General features: G+C 44.2%; 1 protein-coding gene across 1 annotated transcript; it reads left to right on the plus strand.

Moving 5' to 3' along the window:
* The first annotated feature begins 504 nt into the window (after positions 1–504).
* Positions 505–8,921, plus strand: PSMA4 (proteasome 20S subunit alpha 4). The gene is made up of 9 exons (XM_004611761.2): positions 505–630; positions 1,947–1,973; positions 2,206–2,248; positions 2,492–2,654; positions 5,346–5,423; positions 5,679–5,767; positions 6,354–6,484; positions 7,208–7,331; positions 8,516–8,921. The coding sequence occupies exons 2-9, from the start codon at positions 1,971–1,973 to the stop codon at positions 8,668–8,670; spliced, it is 786 nt and encodes a 261-aa protein (XP_004611818.2). The 5' UTR covers positions 505–630; positions 1,947–1,970; the 3' UTR covers positions 8,671–8,921.
* Positions 8,922–21,893: the final 12,972 nt, after the last annotated feature.

Raw genomic sequence — 21,893 nt, forward strand, 5'->3', positions numbered from 1 at the left:
AGAGCACCCGCAAGTATCACGACTAAGCGCGTGGGACCTCGTGCAGTTGCAACAGCAAAAGGGAAGGAACGGCGGGAAGAAGATAATGGTGTGTCTAATGTAAAATGCCGCTTTAACTTCCCTGTTCATGGTGAAAATTCTGCCGAAGGTGTAAGCCCCACAAACACTGGCGTTAGCGGTCCGGACGTGCACGGAGCAGCAGTAAAACTGGAGGCCAGATTCCAGGAAGGGACACGCCGAGAGGCAGGACGGAGGGTCGAGTCTGACGAGCTTGAGACCTTTTTGAGAACAGGCGGGAAAGGAAGGAGGGAAGAATAAGCCAGGTGGCTATCCTCGGGACGCTCTGGACCGAACTGCAGGGAAGAGAAAGTGAAAATGACAACAGCGCTTCAGGGGAGGGAAACTGGCCCCGACCCAACCTTCCCCTTGGGGTCTTTCCTCCCTGGGCGGAGCGGCCGGGACGGCGGTGCTGGCTCCGCCCCCGGGAGCACTTCCGCGTCCGGAGGCCCCGCCCCCGGAGGCTCTGCGCAGGCGCGGCAGCCATATTGGCAGCGGAGGCCGGGGCGGTGGGTTTTCTCTGCCGAGTCCGGCGCGCCGTGTGGATCTCCGCTCTTCGCCGTGTTCCGCCCGGTGAGCCTCTGCCCCGCCCACCCTCGGGGGCCCGCGGAAGCTCGGCGGCTCTGGCCGCGGGCCGGGGTCGCGACCGAGCGGCTCCCGGCCTGCAGGCGCCGCCGCGGAGCCGCGTGAGCACGATGACTGTGCACCCGCCTCCGGGTGACGGGCCGGCTGCGGGGACTGACCCCCGCCGGCCGCCGTCGGGCGTCGGTGCGCGGGGGTCGGGGGGACGCGGGGTGGGAGGGTCCGGGGGATCAGGGGGCGTGGAGCGGGGCGCCCCGGCTTGCCGCGCTGGGGGCGCCCCCGGGGGCGCGGGCGAGTCTCCCCGGGCCGTGCCAGTCCCGCGCCCGCCGGGGGCCGGGGAGGTCGAGGCGCACGCGGGGGTCGCCGGCCTCCCCTTTTCACCTGCCCACCGCCGCTTTGAAGCCCAGCTTTGGGTGTCCGCGGCCAGAATCGGCTTTCTTATATGTCAATCAGTTCCTGAGCCCCACTCCCCGCCCCGTCCCGGGATGGTCCGGTGAAGGAGTAATTGCCAAAAGAGGGAAAACTCACTTTTTTTTTTTTTCCGTGAGCCCGCGGGGTTCTTTTAGGGAGATCCGTGCTTATTTCTACAGTCTGACCTAGGGGGGCGGGCCCTGGAGTCAGATTTTCCCACTCAGTCACAGCGAGCCCCCCAGGGTGGGCCTGTCGGAGTTGTAAAGATGATGCCCGAAGATGACCCTTTCGCGCCCACCCGGATACTCCCCCTTAAGGAGTTGGGCTCGGCACGATCCCATTTGCTCTCCTAACTTCTTCCTTCTTGCACTTATTTCGGTTTGGGGGGTCACCTTCGGCAATGCTCAGGGGTTCCTCCTGGCGGGGCTGGGCGGGGTGGGGGGACCCTTGTGGGATCCCATGAATTGAGCCCTGGTCGGCGGATTGAACCCCGGTGGGCGGCGGGCCAGGCGCTGTGCCATCGCTGTGGGTCCCATTCATTCTTTGGTTTTAACTTGAGCAGTTTCTCGCTTGCCACTTGAGCTGTCCTGCCACAGTAACTCCGGCTGGAGCTTTTCTGTTTTCGTGGGCTCCCAATGAACTTTTTTCTCCGTCTCTTCCCACCCCATGTTTGGTGCCTCTGTTTCCACACTGATTTATAAATTGTCTGTATATACTCGACTTCCAGATTGCCAATCTGCTGAGTACAGGAAATGGTTTGACCCATGCTGGTATTTCACCACCTCTGGTAGCGTGCTTAGCAGGTGTACCTAAATGTTAACTGTATGGAAGGATTTTCGTTTTTCCTTGAAAGTTAGGGAATATGTTCTAATGATCTTTTTTTTTTTTTCTGGCAGGAATTTATATAAAGTTCAGCCAATATGGTAAGTTAATGCATTTGCTAATAAGCTGTTGCCTAGTAAATCATATTGCTTGTGCTCAGCTTGCAGACTTGCATAGGGAAAATAAGTGGAAAAACAAAGAGGTGGGTTGGTGTCTTACTCAGTTTCTTCCCGTGCCTTGAACTTTGTGACCCAGACTGTTTTGTAAGATGGTGTACAGGGATTGGTTTACTTTCATTTGACAAGGAATCACCTTGTGTGTTCTTTCTTGCAGTCTCGAAGATATGATTCCAGGACCACTATATTTTCTCCAGAAGGTAAAGTAGATGTGTAACTTTTTACTTTTGGGGGAATGGAAGTGGGAATGGGAATCTATGCTCTTCATAGTTGCTGATAACTTGGAAGAACTTGGTTGCCAGGTCGATTTATATGTATCACAAAAGAATAAAGGGGAGCAAGCGTGACTCTTGTTTGTAGCCATCCGGCATCATACTGCTTTCGGCCAAGTGGCATGGAAGCACAGAGGACAGATGTGTTTTTCAATTCTTGTGTTTTTGTAGGTCGCTTGTACCAAGTTGAATATGCCATGGAAGCTATTGGACATGCAGGCACCTGTCTGGGAATTTTAGCAAACGATGGTGTTTTGCTTGCTGCAGAGAGACGCAATATCCACAAACTTCTAGATGAAGTCTTCTTTTCTGAAAAAATTTACAAACTTAATGAGTAAGTGAGATATTTGAGAAGAGAGTTTAGAACATCTCGTTTCCTTTTATTCTCTTTTTTTGGTTTTGGGGCAATACCTGGCAATGCCCAGGGTTTACTCTTGGCTCAGCACTCAGGAATCACCCCTGGCAGTGCTTGGGGGACTGTATGGGAACCCAGGTCGGCTGCGTGCAAGACAAACACCCTACCCACTATACTATCTCTCTGGCTCCAAGAACATCTTATTTATTTATTTATTTATTTATTTATTTCTAATTGGGAGTCTGCATATTCTGGGCGTGCTGTTCCATGTGACAGAATAGAAGTGAAGAGTTATCTTGTGTAAATTTTTGCTTTGGGGTTTTTTGGCTTTGGGGGCGTGCGGTTACACCTGGCAATGTTCAGGGGTCACTCCTGGCTCTGCACTCTGAAATTACTCCTGGACCATATGGGATGCTGGGGGTTGAACCCGGGCTAGCTGGGTGCCGGGCAAGTGCCCTCCCTGGAGTACTACCACTCTGGCCCACTTTTGGTGTGTTTGGGTTTGGAGCCACACCTGGTGTCCTCTGGGATATAGGCTTTGTAAGTCACACAGATTCAGGGAAAAGATTTAGAATGAACACTCGGGAAGTTTGTTGGTGAAATGATTTTTTTTTTTTTGCCCTTTTGGGTCACACCCAGAGATGCTCAGGGGTTACTCCTGGCTTTGCACTCAGGAATTACTCCTGGCGGTGCTCGGGGGACCATGTGGGATACTGGGAATTGAACCCAGGTCGACCGCAGGCAAGGCAAATGCCCTACCCTCTGTACTATTGCTACAGCCCCTGAAATGATTCTTAACCACAAAAGCCCTCCTGGTGGTCTGGGAACAATTTGCCTGTACACTAATGAGTTCTTCCTACTCACTGTTCAGGACTTTGCAGCTTATGGAGGGCTGGATTTGCTGGTTAGAAATTTGCCCTTCCATGGTGGACGTGATAGCTGCTTCTTGTTGTTTTTCTCTTTTCTTTTTTTTCTGGAGGAGAATTTTTGGGCCAAACCCAGCAATGATCAGGGGTGACTCCAGGCTCTGCACTCAGGAATCATTTCAAGTGGTGCTCAGGGGACCATATGGGGTGCCAGGGGTCGAACACTGGGCTGGCTGCATGCAAGGCAAGTGCCTTACCTACTGTATTATCGCTCCGCTCACGACTGTTGGTTTTAGGGGTCTTTTTACTGAGTGCCCTTAGTCATAAGGAGAGAGGGTGTCTAGGCTTTTGAAAAGCCAGGAAGACTCTCCGAGAGCAGGGGTGAAGGGAGAAGCTCAAGAATGGGAACTTAGGGCTGGAGTGATAGTACAGCGGGTAGGGCGTACCTAGGTTCAATCCCCGGCATCCGATATGGTCGCCCAAGCACCACCAGGAGTAATTCCTGAGTAGAGTCAGAAGTAACCCCTGAGCATTGCTGGGTGTGACCCAACAAGGAAAAAAAGAAATCCCTGGGAACTTCGCCTATCCGCCCCCACACCTTCATTCCATCAAATAGGGCTTCAGGAGGAGAAAGTGCTTGCTATGAAAGCATGGGGCTCTCTGTCTTCCTCTCAAAGACTTGCTCATTTTTGCTTAATCTTCTTGAAATTTAAGTTAGTTATGTGCCTTTTTCGTAGGGTAATGGTGAAAAATATACATACCGAAGAACTGAAGGGTGCATGTTCTTGTTGAATGACACCATGATTGTCTGTTTATAATGTGTGTCTGGGATCAAACCCAAGATCTTAGATATGACAAGTCCTTACCAGCAACCCATTTCCTGGCCCCGTGGCACCAAGCTTCAAGTTTCCTTCGGAGAGACAGCTTTGTGTTTGCCTGTGTTGTAGGGAGTGAACGCAGGGCCTTCCATATGCAAAGTAGAGCACATTCTGTGCTTTGCTACTGAGTTATCTCCAGTCCTCCAAAGAAAACCTGAAAGCATTTTGTAGTATGTTTTAGTTATTTTCAGTTTCTGTCTGAGGTGTGCTGTGTAGCAGCTGCAAAGCAAACACGATTAGTTTCCAGTGGCATTCATGACTTCTATATTTTAATGTAGTGCCAGCATCCAACCCCCGGTCTCACTTGTAAGGCACTACAGGGCACTTTTTAAAAATTAAGGTTCTTGTGTTGGGCTGGAGCCATAGCACAGCAGTAGGGCGTTTGCCTTGCACGAGGCCGACCCGTGTTCGATTTCTCCGTCCCTCTCGGAGAGCCCAGCAAGCTACCGAGAGTATCCTGCCCTCACGGCAGAGCCTGGCAAGCTACCCATGGTGTATTGGATATGCCAAAAGCAGTAACAATAAGTCTCACAATGGAGACGTTACTGGTGCCCGCTTGAGCAAATTGATGAACGACGGGACTACAGTTCTACAGTGCTAAGGTTCTTGTGAAATGGTTTGCTTTTCCTTTCCCACCTTTGTTAGTGTTTAATAAGTTATAGCATTGTCTTTTGCTTGTTCGTTTTGGTTTGGTTTTGGTTTTGATTTTGGTTTTGGTTTTTGGCTACACCCAGTAGTGCTCAGAGCTTACTCCTAGCTCTGTTCTCAGGGATCACTCCTGGTGGACTCCGGACCATGTGGAGTTGACTGCATGTGTTTCAGGAATTCAGGGGCATACCTCTTCAAATGGGTGCCCCCACACAGCGTCCATGCAGTGAAGAATTGGTATTTTTTAATACAAAATCTTCCTGTTTTTCTTTCCCCAGGGACATGGCTTGCAGTGTGGCAGGCATAACTTCTGATGCTAATGTTTTGACTAATGAACTGAGGCTCATTGCTCAAAGGTATGGTCATAAGTAATAGTTGGTGATGTTTAGATGTTTCTAAGGAAAACTCAGCAGGTATTAAAGTCATAATACTTGAAGTGTAAAATGTTACCTGTTAGCCATTTAGGAGATTGAGAAGCTTCTCTCCCATTGTCCCCTTTCCAAATTACTAGTAACTATTAATGTCCCTATGGCAAAGATTTCTTTACAGAGGTATTAGAGGGTATGTCTGTTTTAGAGAAAGCCATGAATATGCAAATCTCTTTGTCTTAGGTATTTACTACAGTATCAGGAGCCAATTCCTTGTGAGCAGTTGGTTACAGCACTGTGTGATATCAAGCAAGCTTATACACAGTTTGGAGGTACTGGAATATTGGGGTATTTTTTTCCAGAATTAAATGTTAAGTTATGGGTAATTTATTTTTAAGATAATAAATGGAAAATTATTAAGGTTGGTTTTTTTTTTAAATTTTATGTTTTTGGGTCACATCTGGCTCTGCTCAGAGATCACTCCTAGTGGAGCGTGGGGGATCATATAGGGTGCCAGATTGACTGTGTGTAAGACAAGTGCCCTACCTGCTTTACTGTCCATCCCCTCCATCCGTACGTTTCACATGTTTTCAGCTTCATGTTCTAACTGGCCATATTAATCTATTTTCACTGTGTAGATTATCATAGAATTTATTAATAGACTATTGAACTGAGAAAGCGACATTTTCAAATCTGGAAACAAATTGCTTTTTATATAATAATGAGATTCACTTTGTCTCTCCTGCCTGTGTCCAAGTTCTGGAAACAAAAGTGGACTTTTTGATAGAACTTATCTCTGATGACCAGAATACAAGGCAATTTATGAATGCTTGACTTCACAGAAAAAGGTTTGGCTGCATTACTAAGCTCCATTATCTGTAGTGATGGTAATTTGGACTGATGTTTGTTTTCTTAAAGGAAAACGTCCCTTTGGTGTTTCCTTGCTCTACATCGGCTGGGATAAGCACTACGGCTTTCAGCTCTATCAGAGTGATCCTAGTGGAAATTATGGGGGATGGAAAGCCACATGCATTGGAAATAATAGTGCTGTGAGTATTTTGGGGGTGCTATAAAATCTTAAAAAAATTTTAATATGGTTTTTTTGATACGTATAAACTACTATATATATTTAATTTTTTTTTTTTTTTTGGCCACACCTTGCGTTGCCCAGGGCTTACTCCTGGCTCTACACTTAGGGGATTATTCCTGGTGGACTCAGGAAACCATATGGGATGCCAGGGATCCAACTGGGGTTTGCCACTTGTAAGGCGAGCTACCCTCTGTACTATTACATGAGCCCTAAATAATATTTTAAGGTAGTTGCAAGAATCTTTGGGTTTTTTGGATTTTGGCAAGGAAGTGGGGTGCACTTCTTGTACTTTGGGGATACTCTACCTGTAACGTAGCTGGGATTGAACCTAGGATTTCTGCGTTCGAAACGTGCACTCTAGCCCTTTGAGCCATCTCTCTGGACCAGCTCCAGTAATCTTAATGTAATATTTGATTTTTTTGAGGGGAGTGGTGGGTTGTGCTCAAGGACTACCCTAATTCTGTGCTCAGGGGTCACTTAACCATTGCCAGGGGGCCCTTGGGGGCCTGAGGACCCTAGGGAGACTCCAATATCAGCATCACCCTCTTCTCACCTTTCCCATGACTGTTCTCTGTCATTACAGAAGCTTATATTGGGGAAATGCTAGTAAAAAGTAGCCAGGCTTTGCTTTCTGTTTTCAAATGTATAGCTTTCTATGTGGATTCTTCTTTTTGTTTTGTAGGCAGCTGTATCAATGTTAAAGCAAGACTACAAAGAAGGAGAAATGACTTTGAACTCAGCACTTGCTCTCGCTATAAAAGTCCTAAATAAGACTATGGATGTTAGTAAACTGTCTGCTGAAAAAGGTAATACATGTCCTCTCAGTTCTTAGGAAAGTAGTTGTGTTTGTTACTGTAATTCTGTTGAAATAGTAACCTTACAGTTAATGTTTGCGGTTAAGTGACTTAACCATGGATTCATTATTATAGCCACAAAATGTATTCATATATTGCAAGCTTAAGAACTTGAACCCTTGGGCTAGGAGGTGGTACAGTGGATGAGGCCCTGCCCTGCATGAGGCTGACCTGGATGCCGTTTCCCCAGCACCCCTTGGTGTGCTTCTCCCCAGTTTGAACCATAGTATTCTCGGTACTACGTTGGAAATCTGAGATATGTTACTCTTTTTTTAGTTAATAATTTTCTAGTACTTAATGATGATAACTATGATTATGTATGGTAGGGAATATATATGTAGTCATATGATTAACTTTATGTAGTTATATAATTAACTTAATGCATAGTGTACATTTCAGAGGTTTAATGTTTCTATGAGTTGTGCTCGTATAATGCTTGTCTTCTGAATCTCCTGATCTCTGTGCTAAGACAGTATTTGTAATTTTAGATATTTAATTTAGTTTGTGTTATGTGGCCATATAAAACTATTTCTAAATGATTTTTTAAAGTGTGGTAAAATATTGATTTAGTTCCGACTGTTCTCAGGAAAATGCCATTTACTTGCAGAATGGCCTCTGTTGTCTGCTTCTGTGTACTTTCAAGAGGTACTACTTCATTTCTCTTACACAGAAAATTTGCTACTTTTGTCTATAGCCATAAAAGCAGCTGAAATGCTTTAGTTTTGAAAAAATATTTAAACCATAAGAAAGAAGTTCTATTACTGGTTATAGATTCGGGCTAGGGCTGGAGAGAGTGCAGCGAGTATGGAGGGTACTTGCCTTGCATGTGGCCGACCAAGGTTTGATCCCTGGCACAGCCAGGAGTAAGCCCTGAGCACAGCCAGGAGTAAGCCCTGAGCACAGCCAGGTGTGGCCCAGAAAGGGATGGCCTGAGGGTGGGGGCAATGAAAAAGAAAATTAAGAGATCTAAGGCATTTTGTTTATTCTTATAGCGGGATCTGTGAGTTATATTAAACGTAAAGCATGAGCAGTGCTGAGAAAAGCTTTAGTAATGTGAAGAGATTGAACTCTGATTTAATATTGTTTGTTTGCAAAGTGTGTCTGCCCATAACATAAATGTATATGTTTACTTTAAGTGGAAATTGCTACATTGACGAGAGAGAATGGAAAGACTGTCATCAGAGTTCTCAAACAAAAGGAAGTGGAGCAGTTGATCAAAAAACACGAGGAAGAAGAAGCTAAAGCTGAGCGGGAGAAGAAAGAAAAAGAACAGAAAGAAAAGGATAAATAGAAGAACAAAATCAGGGATTTTATAACTCACTGGGATACCATTTCAGAGTAAAAGCTGTCCTACGCTTCCACATTGAGAAAGCTTTGACTTCTTTTTAAAAACTTGTATAGTGGGAAAATAGGACATTACAATCGGAATTGGGTCCTTGTTATTTCTGTCGAATTGAATATTGTGATGATTACTCCTGATGGACGCCTTTAACCCTCCCGCCCCCACCCCTTTTTTGAATAAAACTTGGAAAGAATTGGAAATGGTGAAAGAAACATTTTCTGTAGCAATAATTGGTAAAGCTTTTAGAGTTTATAGGATTATGATCTTTCTGGCAGCCCTTGCAGTTACTTTTTTCTTTCTTTTTTTTTTCCTTTTTGGGCCACACCTGGCAGTGCTCAGGGGTCACTCCTGGAGGTGCTCAGATCATATGAGATGCTGGGGATTGACCCAGCTCGGCCACCACATGCAAGGCAAGCACCCTACCCACTGTACTCTCTGCCCACTCCCCCACTCTCCCCTCATACACACACCTTGCATTTACTTTTAAGTAAGCTGTTACAACCAACAGGAATGTCAGACATCATAAAAAGAGAAAGATGGAAATCGGGTACAGGAGATCTCTTCTGCTGTCATTTCTTACCACCTTGAAAACTTTCTTACAGTGTGAGCCCGGTGGAGCGCTGCCCTGGACTCTGATAGGGTCCATCAGATGAGGCCAGGCCAGTGAAATCAGAGTTCCATTTCTCCTCTTGGTGCTGCTGGCCTCTGAAATTGCAGGCATTCTTTCTGCATGGGAGCTAGTGTATTTGTGTGAGCCCATAACACACCTGCAGATTACTCAGGAAACAGAAAAGACATGGTGAAAATCCTCACACCCCCAGTTTCAGAAACAAATGTTTCCACTCTCATTCCTTCCCAACCACTGTCTTGAGCTGATCACTCCTCCTAGCTGTGGTATCTCTCTGGTTTGTCCCACCTTTCCCCAGGTGGCCTGGTTTTCCTGCCAATCTGAAAACCGCACTCAGGCACTTCCTCTAGGGTTGCTGTGAGAATGAGCCAAACCAGAACTGAGGTATGGGCCTGAGGGAAGGTGCTGAGGGTCCTGCAGGGAGAACTGAGGTGGCAGATAGTCGTAGACCCAAACCCTGGGAGGGTTAGAAACGCCACAAGGAATGAAGCCCAGAGAGAAATCAAGTCCAGCCTGGGTTGAAGGGAATTCCACTGTTTAACTTTTGCTCAGCCGAAGTTCTACTGTACCTTTTTGTTTTGGGGGCCACGCTTGCTGTGCTGGGGGCTTACTCCTGGCTGTGCTCAAGGATCTTCCTGCAAGGGCTCAGGACCATATGGGATGTCAGAGATTGAATCCAGGTCAGTCATGTGCAAACAAGCGCCCTGCCCACTGTACTATCCTTCTGACCCCTAGACTATATCTTAACATGGCCCTCCTTCAGCCTCACATACGGAAGTAAGGGGAAGGAAGTGCATTGATAATCCTGTGGGCTCTATTTCCAGAATATACCACAATCATTTAACCCATGAGACTGTCCTCCAAGCCATTCATTGCTCTCACTTTGAGCTGTCCCAGCCTCCTGACATCTCCCTTCCCACCAGTCATGGCAGTAACCAGAATGGGCCTTTCAGAAGGTAACGTGCTATTGCTTTGCTCCAGACTCGACAGCGGTTTCCTGTCTTGCTTAGTAAGCACCTAATTCTTCACGCTGGCTTACAAGATCGCCTATGTTCTGGCCCCTCTTGTTACCTTGTAGAAGGTCACATGTTCCATTCTCCACTCTGCGCATTCTTGCTATTCTGTGAACATATCAAACCCCTTCCTCTTCATAGCAAGACTTATGTTTTGGGAATACTCTTTCCCAGGAAAAATGTATTTTTCCCATTTTCTCATCTCTCCTGGGTCTCTGCTTGAATATCACCATTTTAGACTTTCTGTCAGGCGGTTAGTGACTTTCCCAACACACATGCCACCGTTTCCTGAAGCTGAGTTTTCCTTTGTAGCACTCATCATCACCCAGAATGCCTCTACTCTCTGTCCAGCCCACTGGAATATAAACTTCTGAGGCAGGATATTGTTCATTCAACAGTTAAATCTTAAGCAATTAGTAAATAGTAATAAATAGTGGTCCTTGAGAAGCTGCAGAGAAATCCCCAAATACACCTCTTTCCATCCAGCTGAGGACTGTTGGGGTTTCTGTATTCTGATTACTCCTTTAACACTCTCCTAAAGTTGGGACCATTTAGAAGTCCCAACTGGACTGGAGTGATAGCACAGCGGGTAGGGCGTTTGCCTTGCACGTGGCCGACCTGGGATCGATTCCCAGCATCCCATATGGTCCCCTGAGCACTGCCAGGAGTAATTCCTGAGTGCATGAGCCAGGAGTAACCCCTGTGCATTGCCGGGTGTGACCCAAAAAACAAAACAAAATAGTAACTAGATATGGGAGCTTAGCATACTCACCACCACATGAGAAGTCTTAGGATAGTTAACCTAAAAGTAGAGGAGTTTCAACATATTCAGTCTTTAAAAAAATTCTTAAAATTTTATTTTTTAAAACAAAAATTAAAACTATGAGAAAATATATAGGACAGGAGCTGCTCTTTAATTGTAAATATATTTTTTCTGGTAGTCGAGATTTGCTCTCAGCCCTGTTCCCTCTGTTCTGTGACATGTTTTTAGCCCTGGGCTGGAAAATCCTCTTTCCAAGGCATCACCTGCTGCATCTATAGTGTAGCCTTTGTAATCCTCATCTGAGTGAAGCCAGTAAAAGTTTTTCATATTCTCTCATCTGGGCAGGATGTGTGGGTTCTAACAGAGACATTCCATAGAGCTAAAGTTTGAAAATTTTAATTCAAGGGGCCGGAGAGATAGTACAGCAGGCACAGGGCTTGCCTTGCACATGACCGACCTGGGTTTGATCCCTGATACTCTATAGGGTCCCCCGAGCCCCACTTGGAGTGATCTGTGAGTGCAGAGCCAAGAATTAAGTTGTGAGCACAGCTGGGTATGGCCCAAAATAAAAGAAAAAAAATACTAATCTTGAGTCAAGTTCAAGATAAAAATCTTGATTTTGTTTTGGTGAGTTGTAAATCATGCTTTTTAAAACTGAATCATGAAAAAAATCATGTCCCTGTGTATAATTACACTTTGGGTATTTAATCAGAAAACGAGACACTGGAGTCTCTATCGTCTAGCGCTTTGAAAGTGACACAAGAATAATCACATTCTGAAGGGAAAATAACAAATTGGATTCATTTTAAAATTTCTTTATACTTACCATGTTTCTGATAGTTTTAGCTGACAGGGGATTTGCTGATGAGTAAGACGGGTCTTCTGCTCTTGACATACAGACTCGAAAGGCAAGGCTGTACCAGCTACTTGGTAATTGAGGTGGAGGTTATGCTAGGTTCCAGGTGACTGTAGTGAGGCCAGGGAGGCTCTGCATGTATTGATGGAAATCGAGTAGCTGAGCAGAGCTAGAACATAGGTGGTTGGGGGAAACTGGGCCTAGGACCTCTCTGTAGCTGTATTGCAAACCATAATGCCCAGAAGGAGAGAGAGAGAGAGTAAGAAGGAAATTGTCACCAGAATCTCCATAGAGGCAGGGGGAAGGGCAGGGTGGGGGTGGCAGGAGGGATATTGGGGACATTGGTGGTGGGAAATGTGCACTGGTGGAGGGATGGGTGTTCAAGCATAGTATGACTGAAACTCAAGCCTGAAAGCTTTGTAACTATCTCGTGGTGATTCAATTAAAAAATAATAAAAGGGAACAAACAAACAAAAACAAAAAAAAAGAAGCTGGGCCTAGATAATAGACAAGATTGGAGAGGTGCAGTAAGGTGAGAACAGCTGGGGCCGGGGAGCTGTAGGCACTTGTCTTGCACACACCTGACCGGGACTGGATCCCCAGCATCCCATGTCAGCCCCCTGAGCACCACCAGGAGTAAGTGCTGAGTGCAGAGCCAGGAGTGACCTATGAGCATCACCGGCTGTGATCCAAAAACTAAAAACATTTAAAAGATGAGAATAGCTCATGTTTCAGGAAGTGCAGAGGCTCCTGGCATTTTCTCAATTAAGTTAATTTTTAAAAAGTTGTTGGCAACAGCTTATTACATTCAATATCCCGACACCAATCACACCACCATTACACCTTCCCACCCACCCCCATAATTTTGAATTTTCCCACCATTACCCAAGCCTGCCCCAAAGGCAGGTCCTAAATAATTATTTTGTATTGCTTGTTATGAATAATCCGCTAAAAATGATCCAAAAAGGTTACCTTAGAGGAAAGTGTGTGAAGATTGTTGTATCTCGCACAGGGCCTTCCAGCCCTTCTACACGCCATTATGAACATGTTGTTACAGGTTGAGGCTTTGTGTGCTGTTTTTTGTTTTTTTTTTTTTTCAAATTGGGATGAGATCAGTTGTACTGGCATTTTTTGAGTAAGTGAGAAAAACACATTTTGACTCTGGAGATCCAGAAGATGGAGGTGAGAAGAGACAGAAATCCCCAAACAGGCAACAAAGCCAGAGGGCTGCAGGAAGAAAAGAGGGGAAAGAGTGAAGGGCAAGAAAGGAAGATAAGGGACAAGGAGGGACTCCCAACAAACATCTAAAAAGCTATCAGGCGAACTCAGCAAACTCTTCCTCTCTTTTTTGTGTCATACCCAGCTGTGCTCAGGGATCATCCCTGGCGGTGATTGGGGCACCATATGCTGTGCTGGAGACCGCACCCAAGTCAGTCTTGTGCAAGGTAAGTGCCCTACCTGCAGGGCTTTCCTTCCTTCCTTCCTTCCTTCCTTCCTTCCTTCCTTCCTTCCTTCCTTCCTTCCTTCCTTCCTTCCTTCCTTCCTTCCTTCCTTCCTTCCTTCCTTCCTTCCTTCCTTCCTTCCTGCCTGCCTTCCTGCCTGCCTGCCTTCCTTTTCTCCTGCCTTCTTTCTCTCTCTTTCCCTCTTCTTTCCTCCTTCCTTCCTTCTTCCTATTTCCTTTATTCCTTCTTTCTTTCTTTCCTTCCTTCCTTCCTTCCTTCCTTCCTTCTTCCTTTTTTCCTTCCACCCTCCTTTCTCTCATTTCTTTCCTTCCTCCCTCCTTTCTCTCTCCCCTTCCTTCCTTCCTTCCTTCCTTCCTTCCTTCCTTCCTTCCTTCCTTCCTTCCTTCCTTCCTTCCTTCTTTCCTTCCTTCCTTCTTTCCTTCCTTCCTTTTCTCCTGCCTTCCTTCTTTCTCTCTCTTTCCCTCTCCTTTCCTCCTTCCTTCCTTCTTCCTTATTTCCTTTATTCTTTTTTCCTTCCTTCCTTCCTTCCTTCCTTCCTTCCTTCCTGCATTCTTTCCTTTCTTCCTCCCTTCCTTCCTTTGTACTTTCCTTCCTTCCTTTTTCCTTCCACCCTCCTTTTTCTCTCCTTATTTCTTTCTTTCCTTCCTCCTTTCTCTCTCCTCTTCCTTCCTTGCTTCCTTCCTTCCTTACTACTTTTCTTCCTTCCTTTTACCTTCTTTCCTTCCATCTTCCTTTCTCTCCTTCCTTTTCTTCCTCCTTTCTCTCTCCTCTTCCTTCCTTACTTCTCTCCTTCCTTCCTTCCTTCCTTCCTTCCTTCCTTCCTTCCTTCCTTCCTTCCTTCCTTCCTTCCTTCCTTCTCTCCTTCCTGCCTTCTTTCTCTCTCTTTCCCTCTCCTTCCCACCTTCCTTCCTTCTTCCTTATTTCCTTTATTCCTTCTTCCTTCCTTCCTTCCTTCCTTCCTTCCTTCCTTCCTTCCTTCCTTCCTTCCTTCCTTCCTTCCTTCCTTCCTTCCTTCCTTCTTTCCTTCCTTCTTCCTTCCTTCCTTCCTTCCTTCCTTCCTTCCTTCCTTCCTTCCTTCCTTCCTTCCTTCCTTCCTTCCTTCCTTCCTTCCTTCTTTCCTTCCTTTTCTCCTTCCTTCCTTCCTTCCTTCCTTCCTTCCTTCCTTCCTTCCTTCCTTCCTTCCTTCTTCCTTCCTTCCTCATTTCATTTTTTTAGATAGAAAAATTTTTTTTTTAATTTTATTGAATCACCGTGAGATAGTTACAAGTTTTCATGTTTGAATTACCATCACACGATGATCAAACACCCATCTCTCCACCAGTACACATTCCCCACCACCAATATCCCCAGTATACCCACCCTTTCCCACCTTCCCTCTGCCTAAATGGCAGACAATATTCCCCATACTCTCTCTCTACTTTTGGGCATCATGGCTTGTAACATAGACACTGAGAAGCCGTCATATTTGGCCCATTATCTACTTTCGGCACACATCTCCCATCCCGACTGATTCCTCCAGCCACATTTTCTTAGTGATCCCTTCTCTATTCCATCTGACTTCTCCCCTCTGCTCATGAAGCAGTCTTCCAGTTATAGGACAATCCTCCTGGCCCTTGTATCTACTGTCCTTGAGTGTCAGCCTCATGTGATGTTATTCTATACTCCACAAATGAGTGCAGTCCTTCTTTGTCCCTCTCTTTCTGACTCATTTCACTTAGCATGATACTCTCCATGTCTATCCACTTATAAGCAAATTTCATGACTTCAACTCCCCTAACAGCTGCATAGTATTCTGTTGTGTAGATGTGCCAAAATTTCTTTAACCAGTCATCTGTTCTAGGGCACTTGGATTTTTGCTTTAGCTATTCGTGGGGGCTTATTGTTCCATATGAATTTCCAATTTTGGCTATTGTGAACAGTACTGTGATGAATATATAGGTACAGATGTCATTTCTACTGTGCTTTTTAGCATCCTCGGGATATATTCCCAGAAGTGGTATTGTGAGGTCATATGGAAACTCAATTTCTAGTTTTTGAAGGACTGTCCATATTGTTTTCCAGAAAGGCTGGACCAGTTGGCATTCCCACCAACAGTGAAAGAGCATCCCTTTTTCCCCACATCCACGCCAGCACTGGTTGCTTTTGTTCTTTTGAATGTGTGCCAGTCTTTGTGGTGTGAGATGATATCTCATTGTTGTTTTGATTTGCATCTCCCTGATGACTAGTGATGTGGAGCATTTTTTCATGTGCCTTTTGGCCATTTATATTTCTTTTTTGTGGAAACTTCTGTTCATTTCTTCTCCCCATTTTTTTTATGGGATTGGAGTTTTTTTTTTCTTGTACAATTCTACTAGTGTCTTGTATATCCTGGATATTAATCCCTTATCAGATGGGTATTGCGTAAATATTCCTTCCCATTCTGTGGGCTCTTTCTTTATTTTGGTCACTTTCTTTTGAAATGCAGAAGCTTCTTAGTTTGATGTAGTCCCATTTATGTTTGCTTCCACTTGCATGGTCAGTGCTGTTTCATCCTTAAAGATGCTTTTAGCTGCAATGTCATGGAGAGTTCTGCCTACATTTTCCTCTATGTACCTTATAGATCCATGTCTGATATTGAGATCTTTAATCCACTTTGATATGACTTTTTTTTTTTTTTGCTTTTGGGGTCACACCCAGCAATGCACAGGGATTACTCCTGGCTCTGCACTCAGGAATTACTCCTGGCAGTGCTCAGGGGACCATATGGGATGCTTGGATTTGAACCCGGGTTGGCCCCGTGCAAGGCAAACGGCCTACCTGCTATGCTATCGCTCCAACCCCTTGATATGACTTTTGTGCCTTGCATTAGACAGAGGTCAGAGTTCATTTTTTTTGCAGGTAGCTATCCAGTTTTCCCAGCACCGCTTGTTGAAGAGACTTTCCTTGTTCCACTTTGCATTTCTTGCTCCTTTGTCAAAGATTAAGTGCCCATATATTTGGGGGTCTGTGACAGGATATTCAACTCTGTTCCATTGGTTTGCAGGTCTGTTTTTATCCCAATATCATGCTGTTTTAATTTCTACTGCTTTGTGGTAGAGTTTGAAGTTGGGGAAGGTGATGCCACCCATCTTCTTTTTCCCAAGGATTGCTTTAGCTATTCGTGGGGGTTTATTGTTCCATATGAATTTCAGGAGTGTTTTGTCTATTTCTTTGAAAAATGTCATGGGTATCTTGATAGGGACCGCATTAAATTTGTATAGTGCTTTGGGTAGTATTGTCATTTTGATAATGTTAATTCTTCCTGTCCATGAGCAGGGAATGTGTCTCCATTTCCAAGTGTCTACTTTTATTTCTTGAAGTAATATTTTGTAATTTTCCTTGTATAGGTCCTTCACCTCTTTGGTTAAGCTGATTCCAAGGTATTTGATTTTCCTTCCTCCCTCCCTCTTTCCTTCCCTCCCTCCCTCCCTCTCTCCTCCTTCCCTCTATTATGTGATGACCAGGATCAAATCGAAGTCAGCCACATGCAAAGCAAGAGCCTTAATTCATGTATTATCTCTCTGGCCCAGAGTATTTAACTTTAAAAAAATAATAATTTCTATTAATGACTTTGTCATAGATACTACAAAGGTCTTCCTATTTCAGCATTTTTATTTTCATTTTGAGGCTAATATATTATTGGAGGATTTTATAATTTCTCAAGATTTTATGTGCTTGTTGTTCATGTAGTATGTATAAAGGTATTGCCCATGCCAAATTAGATAAATGTTATTCAAAATTTCTGTTTTTACCACCTTTATTATAAACTATTTATTTGAGGAGAGCTGGTTTGGGGGTCTATACCCATCAATGGTTAGGACTGTTACAGGCTTTGTGCTCAGAGGTCACTCCTGGCAGTGACTAAGGTGGCCATGTGGTGTATGGATCAGTTCAGGGTCCATGTATTTATTTTTTAAGGCAGTATTTAAATTAATCACAAAACTTAATTTCATTGTTCAGATAAGTTGGGAATGACTAACTCTTGAATAAATTCAGAATTACACAAAATATGATAGTTATTTACCTTTTTTTGGGTTTATTTTTGTCTAACAGTTTTGTTGATTTGGGGTTTATTTGTTTTTGGTTTTGGTTTTTTGGGCCATACTGGTGGTACTCTTGGCACAGGGAATCATTCCTGTTGTGCTCGGGGGACCCTATGGGCTGCCAGGGATCAAAACTGGTTATCCACGGGCAAGGCAAGTGCCCGACCCGCTGTACTGCCTCTGCAGCCTGTGAGAGCTTTGTTGAAATATAAACTATGGATCATACAAATCACACAGTTAAAGGCTACCATGTCATAGGTTTTAGGATGCTGAGTTTTACGTTATCACCACAGTCAGTTTGAGAACACTTGGATCACCCAGGAAGGAATCCCACACTCCTTTGCCAGTACCCCATGTCCTCGCCAACCCAAGGCAATCACTACTATTCTATCATTTTTCTCTCTTTTTTGGATCACACCTGGCAATGCACAGGGGTTACTCCTGGCTCTGAACTCAGGAATCACCCCTGGCAGTGCTCAGAGGACCATATGGGATGCTGGGAATCGAACCCGGGTCAGCCGCGTGCAAGGCAAACACCCTATCTGCTGTGCTATTGCTCCAGCCCCTATTCTATCATTTTTTACTTCGTTTTTGTTTTTGGGCTTCACCTGGCTTTCCTCGGGGCCTACTCCTGGCTCTGTGCTCAGGAATCACTCCTGTTGGTCTCAGGGCACCTTATTTATTGACAGGAATCGAACCTGGGGCGGCCACATGCAAGGCAAGCATCCTACCCACTGTACTGTCACTCCAGCCTTACTAATCTACTGTCTGCAGTTTTCCTATTCTGGACATGAATGGAATCATCTAGTCTGTGATCCCTTTTGAATCATTTTTTAACCCTGCATAATATTTATGTTTAAACCATAATGTAACATGTATCGGTCACTTATTTTTCTGTACTAGATGAAAAAAATAATAGCATGGATTTACTTCTTTACATTTTTGAGTAATACTTATATGGTTAGACCACATTTTGTTGATCTAATCATTAGTTGATGTACATTGGGGTTATTTCCTTTTGGGGGCTATTATGAATAATTCTGCTATATAAATGCACATTGAAGTTTTGAGTGGAATTATGTTTTTATTCTTCTTGAGCTAGAAGTAGATATTCACTAGGTGATATCAGTTTATTATTAGGGAGGAGTCAGGGGTCTTCCTTAGTGGTTCTTAGGGCTTATTCCTGCCTCTGTATTGAGGTGTCACTCCTGGCACTGCTTGGGGTGTCGTCTGTGATGCTGGGGGTGGAATACAGTTTGGCTGTGTGTAAGGTGAGCGCCTGACCCCCTGTGCTTCTCTCAGAACCCAGTGATCCAGACTTTAAAGGAGTCTGCTTTCCCCTGTTTCTTCTGATAAGAGTCCAATAAATATGGAAAATAGATGGACTATTTGAGTATATATATATGTATATATATACATTTATTAGTTATTGTTGAAGTAGTCCTCACAGTTGGAGAGGATTTTCACTTTCTTTCATCTTGGCAGGATAAACCTCTTCTCTCAGTTTCTTAAAGCTTGACACTAGGAAAAAAACAAGTCTATTTCTGTATCCACAAGCAGCATATAATGACATTCTTTGAAGAATTCAGACTCACACAAAGCGGTGATCCAGGTATATTGTCTTCTGAATTTTTTTTTCTTTTTGGGTCACACCTGGCTATGCACAGGGATTACTCCTGGCTCTGCACTCAGGAATTATTCCTGGCAGTGCTCAGGGGACCATATGGGATGTTGGGAATCAAAGCCGGGTCCGACCCATGCAAGGCAAACGCCTTATCCACTGTGCTATCGCTCCAGCCCCTGTCTTCTGAATCTTAATCAAGTTAATAACTTACTTTTTCTGATTATAAAAGCAGTACATCTTCACTTTGGAAAGCACAACAAATGATATCACACCACCATAATACCTTGTGCAAAGTTTAGCCATTGTACACTTCTCTCACTGACCCATTTTAGATGCCAATTAAGTACACATGTAGACTTTGACAAATTATATGCAAGCTATTTAAAAGTAAATTTATAAAAAAAAGTTTCTAACAATGTTTGGCAACAGGATCAACTTTGAAAAAAGTAGTTTTGAAATACTCTTCAAAGATTCATACAAGATGGGTTTTGAACAATGAATGAAGAAATGTAAATGTATTTGTTCCCAACAGAACCTTGTTAGAATTCCTATAAGGATTTTATATGCTAATAAAAATGAAGTGTTATCTCCTAGGAATATATCCTGAGGATGCAAAAAAGCACAGTTGAAATGACATCTGTACTTATATGTTTATTGCAACGCTGTTCACAATAGCCAAAATCTGGAAACAACCCAAAAGTGCCCTACAACAGATGGCTGGTTAAAGAAACTTTGGTACATCTACACAATGGAATACTATGCAGCTGTTAGGGGAGATGAAGTCATGAAATTTGCTTATAAGTGGATAGACATGGAGAGTATCATGCTAAGTGAAATGAGTCAGAAAAAGAGGGACAAACATAGAAAGACTGCACTCATTTGTGGAGTACAGAATAACATCACATGAGGCTGACACTCAAGGACAGTAGATACAAGGGCCAGGAGGATTGCCTCATAGCTGGAAGCCTGCTTCATGAGCGGAGGGGAGAAGGCAGATGGAATAGAGAAGGGATCACTAAGAAAGTGATGGCTGGAGGAATCAGTCGGGATGGGAGATGTGTGCTGAAAGTAGATAATGGGCCAAATATGACGGCTTCCCAGTGTCTATGTTACAAGCCATGATGCCCAAAAGTAGAGAGAGATTATGGGGAATATTGTCTGCCATGGAGGCAGGGGGAGGGTGGGAAAGGGGGGGTATACTTGAGATATTGGTGGTGGGGAGTGTGCACTGATGGAGGGATGGGTGTTTGATCATTGTGTGATGGTAACCCAAACATGAAAGCTTGTAACTATCTCACAGTGATTCAATAAAATTTTTTAAAAAATGAAGTGTTATATTCCACTCCAGAATTAGAGGAGAGGGTGAGGATTTTTGAAACAGACTTTGGATAATACTTTATTATCAACCTCAAGGGAAAATTTACTGGTTACAATTTGTAGCATTTCTTTTATAATATGATTCTTTAAAATTTACTTTTGATTAATTTCTAAATATTCCCTAATAATTTATAACTGCAAATGTGTAGATGCAACTTGATACCATCAACAAAGAGGAGCAAAACTTTTCTTTTTTTTTTTTCATTTTGGGTCACACCCAGCGATGCTCAGGGGTTACTCCTGGCTCTGCACTCAGAAATTACTCCTGACAGTGCTTGGGGGACCATATGGGATGTCGAGGATTGAACCCAGGTTGGCTGAGTGCAAGGCAAGTGCCCTACCCACTGTGCTATCTCTCCAGCCACAGGCAAACATTTTAAAGGAATTTACTGTAGTTTAGAAAAAGCTTTTAAGTAATATCATATACTGAACTTAAGCTATGTGGCATCTGCTTAAACTAGATCCACTGGTTTAAAAATAATATCGGGCTGGAGTGATAGTACAGCAGGTATAGCATTGCCTTGCACTCGGCTGCCCCAGGTTTGATTCCCAGCATCCCATATGGTCCCCCGAGAACCGCCAGGAGTAATTCCTGAGTGCATGAGCCAGTGTGACCCAAAAAGAAAAAAAAATCTTAAAGGAGAATTAAACTTTTTTCCTTTTACTGCTTTCCTACAGCTTTTTGGCAGCTTTGGAGAAGCCTATTTCCTCGATTCAGCTGAGCAGAAATGTTCATTAGTTGAGTAAACCAAAAGTGTCGGTTACTTTATATTCCTTAGTTCAAATTATCCCTGGTAACACTGTAAAACAGGCATCACCATTGAGACCTGGGTGCTCAAAAATCAGGAGTGTGTGTGTGTGTGTGTGTGTGTGTGTGTGTGTGTGTGTGTTGCAGAAGAGTGAACCCTGGTTTCCCACACATCAGGCATCTGCTCCACCGCTGAGCTGCATTCCTGGCCTCTTCTATTTTCCTGGTAGTGGGGAAAAAGAAATCAAAGCTCTCCAGAAACAAGTAACATATTCTCATACGCATTTTGTAGTGGTTGAAAGGAAAGATCTCTGGACTGTAATTGCTAAGAACTCCTGTCTATTTCCACAACCTTGTCCTTCTTTGGGCAGACTTTGGAATGTACCTGAGCCTTATGGAACAGATTTGTTCCCAGTCACTTTCACACCTACTGAGAATTCTTCCAGTGGAATGACTTCTGGGCTGGTCCCTGCTACCCCTCACACCTACATTCCCAAGAATTCTGACAGAGGTGTAGGGATAGATGGGGCCCCAGGAAACAGCTTTTTTTTTTTTTTTTTGTCTTTTTGGGTCACACCTGGCAATGCTCAGAGTTACTCCTGGCAGTGCTCAGGGGACCATATGGGATGCTGGGAATCG

The sequence above is a fragment of the Sorex araneus genome, chromosome 3 (genome assembly GCF_027595985.1).
Source record: "Sorex araneus isolate mSorAra2 chromosome 3, mSorAra2.pri, whole genome shotgun sequence".
In the NCBI taxonomy this organism is placed as follows: Eukaryota; Metazoa; Chordata; class Mammalia; order Eulipotyphla; family Soricidae; genus Sorex; species Sorex araneus.